Source organism: Nilaparvata lugens, chromosome 3 (genome assembly GCF_014356525.2).
Source record: "Nilaparvata lugens isolate BPH chromosome 3, ASM1435652v1, whole genome shotgun sequence".
Taxonomy (NCBI): Eukaryota; Metazoa; Arthropoda; class Insecta; order Hemiptera; family Delphacidae; genus Nilaparvata; species Nilaparvata lugens.
In genome coordinates, this window is record NC_052506.1 from 45,092,593 (window position 1) to 45,096,077 (window position 3,485).

The 3,485-nt window shown below is 34.9% G+C and overlaps 1 protein-coding gene across 1 annotated transcript; it reads left to right on the plus strand.

Moving 5' to 3' along the window:
• The first annotated feature begins 228 nt into the window (after window positions 1-228).
• On the plus strand, window positions 229-3,002 carry LOC120350233. Its single transcript, XM_039422802.1, has 2 exons — window positions 229-1,145; window positions 2,592-3,002. The coding sequence occupies exons 1-2, from the start codon at window positions 762-764 to the stop codon at window positions 3,000-3,002; spliced, it is 795 nt and encodes a 264-aa protein (XP_039278736.1). The 5' UTR covers window positions 229-761.
• The last annotated feature ends 483 nt before the right edge of the window (window positions 3,003-3,485 follow it).

Sequence of the window (3,485 nt, forward strand, 5' to 3'; positions counted from 1 at the left end):
TGTAAAAGAAAATTATTGTGACATTGACTGTTGACATTTACCTCTCACCCCTTCTCCTGATTCCTCTCTCATTTTTTCTTTCCTGCTAAACGAGTGGAGGACAGAGGAGGAGAACAAAGGACAATTTTTGTCCTCGGAGAAGAGGAAAATTGTGCTCGGAGGAGAACAATTGTCCTCCGAGGAGAGGTTTTGTCCTCGGAGGAGAGGAGGAGGAGAAAAATTTAAGTAAAAATGAACTTACATGTGTTGATTTGACGAAATGAAATAATCGGATATGCTTCTCTCAGCTCCTCGACTCGGTTCAGGTATCGTCTCAACTCAGGTAGCTCCTCGCCTATGATTTTCTCGATGCAGGTAAGTTTCCCTCACGAGAGCACAACTGCTTATGAGACCGCAAACCAAGTTGTGAGGTGAGAAAATGCTGTGAAAAACAATGAAATATTTAATAACTGTAACCAAATATATATTATAAAAATCAATTTAGTGTTATTTCACAAAAATATGAGAATGTAACAAACATTTTTACTTACAATCAAATGTTAGCATTGACCTCGTGCTAAACCTCTGGGGAGTATTGGCAGTGTTCGCCAATTGTGATACGCCTCCTATGTGTTTCTATCTCACTCGTACAAGCCTGCAACAGACAGAGAAACGACTTGCTATATAATCACTTTTCTCAGAGGAAAATCATCATTCACGTTAGAGCTATACGCTTGAGTATTAACTATTGTTTCTAAAAAATCGTCATTCGTAACGCGGAGATGGACTCATCAAGTGCTTCCTCCTCCTCCTCTACATTATTCATCATTCCGGACACCCCCCCATCGGAGAGGGAGCTGAACTACTGGGAACAGCAGAAGCAGCAGAAGAAGCAGCAGAAAAGCCTCAGCTCAGCTGCCACCTCTGCTGCTACAGCTGTTGCCTCCACCTCTGGCGCCTCCTCAGATCCCTTGAAGAAACAAGGGATCTTTGTACGTGAGGAGGATGAGGAGGATTCCTCCATCATCATCCCAGACAGCAGCCCTCTCCCGCAAGCTACTTGGGCACCACGCCGAGCGGCCCTCACATCGGTACCCGCCGCCAAGCAGCCGGTGAAGCGGAGGCTGGTCTTTGATGACGAGCCCGGCGTCCTCACTCAATCAAAGGTTAGCATACAAAAATATTATTATTGTAATGTGCACAAAATCTTTATAAAATGTGAATTTTTAAAACTAATTTCTAATGGATAAAATCTTTTGTGTGCATTACAAGTCATTACTGATTCTTATACTGTGAGCGAAGACTGAGCTTGACTTCTAATTGTGCTATCAAAACAATCCGAACACAGATAAATTCTCATGATGGTTGCATTGAAATTTGGATAAAAATTCAAAACATGTTTTAGTAATTTCGATAATAAATTCGAATATGTTGCATGAAACAATTCAATTATCTACCAATTTGAATTGAGTTCAAGTAATCGGAGAATTTCCGAGTTATTACTTATATATATATATATATATAATATATATATATATATATATATATATATATATTACTTACTATATCAAATTACTGATTCGAATAATGCATAAACTGTTTATAATATTTCGTGTGAAACAAAATTATTGTTGATAAAAATGAACATGTAATGAACTGAAATATTGATTCGAATAATACATTGTTATTTGAATTATGAAAAATGCATTCACATGCATAAACTGTTTATAATATTTCGTGTGAAACAAAATTATTGTTGATAAAAATGAACATGTAATGAACTGAAATATTGATTCGAATAATACATTGTTATTTGAATTATGAAAAATGCGTTCACATGCATGAACTGTTTATAATATCTCGTGTGATACAAAATTATTGTTGATAAAAATGAACATGTAATGAACTGAAATATTGATTCGAATAATACATTGTTATTTGAATTATGAAAAATGCGTTCACATGCATAATTTACAATATTTCGTGCGAAACAAAATTATTTTTGTTAAAAATGAGCATGTAATGAACTGAAATATTGATTCGAATAATACATTTTTATTTGAATTATGAAAAATGCGTTCACATGCATAAACTGTTTATAATATTATTTTAGTGTGAAACAAAATTATTGTTGATAAAAATGAACATGTAATGAACTGAAATTCGAATAATACATTGATATTTGAATTATGAAAAATCCAATCATATGCATAAACTGTATGTTTTCTGCAATAACTTTGATGACAAATTACTTATTACTTATATGAAAAATCCAATCATATGCATAAACTGTTTGTGTGAAACAAAAATTGTTAAAAATTTGCATGAGTAATGAAACGTGAAATTCGAATAATATTGTTATTATAAATCCAATCATATTATTCTGCAATAACTTTGATGACAAATTACTTATTACTTATATGAAAAATCCAATCATATGTTGATTGTAATGAACTGAAAATTTTTTTCGATAATTGAGAGTTATGTCAGAGAATTTCCGAGTTATTACTCACAGTTTTGAGTAGTGAATCTGTTGAGCAAGATCTCTCTCTCTCTCTTGTATGATTTTAAACCTGAAACAAATAAGAGTCTAATGAAATATTTTTCAACAGAAACGAGTGCAGCTACAGGAGTCGCAAGACAGCTCAATAATGTCTCTGTTACGGGAGACGGAGGAGGGGGAGGAGGAGGATGAATTGGACAGGGAGACAGACGACTTCATTCGGATCATAAATTCTAGATGTGAAAAACCCTGGACGCCTCTGCGGGAATTGGAGGAGGGGTTACCATACCCCATCGTGGACGTCCGGGAGGCGTCCAACCAACATGGACGTCGCATCATCTTAAAACTATACACTCCCAGAATGAGGTCGACTGAGGTTTATCTTCCGGAACGGTTTTCCGAAATTGTATCCTCAAACGATGTTGAGAAGTTCAAAAAGAACTGCACAAAATCTTGCCTTTTAGTCAAACATGTTAATCCTAGGTGGTCCGACATAAAGATTGTTAATAAAAATTGTTAATAATCTTGGGCCCATCTAGCATTAACATATATATATGCAAAACATGTATCATATTTATAATTTACTTGTTATATGTATCCAATATCTATAATTCTATGTATCATATTTATAATTTACTTGTTATATGTATCCAATATCTATAATTCTATGTATCATATTTATAATTACTTGTTATATGTATCCAATATCTATAATATCAATAACATTAAAAAAATAGTTTGTTATTCTATAAAAATTTTTCTCAATTCTCACCTATCAGTTCACACACACACTAGTATACGTGTTGAGCACTCAAATCACTCACTCTCCACACTATGCAAGTTGCATTGAGTGATAAGAAATTAAAATGTGTTTTTATAGCTTGATGTATGCACGCACGCGCAAGCATGCCCCTGAGCTGAAAACATCAGCCGGTCGCTCACTCTGTCAAGGTCGGGCAACGCCTCACTTCACACGGCTGGCTTCCTTGTTGTGAAGTGAGGC

Excerpts from the sequence above, each read along its gene's own strand:
- LOC120350233 (XM_039422802.1), top strand. The coding sequence starts at position 762 with ATGGACTCATCAAGTGCTTCCTCCTCCTCCTCTACATTATTCATCATT. Across the intron at positions 1,146-2,591 it reads GCGTCCTCACTCAATCAAAG|AAACGAGTGCAGCTACAGGA; the intron begins GTTAGCATACAA and ends ATTTTTCAACAG.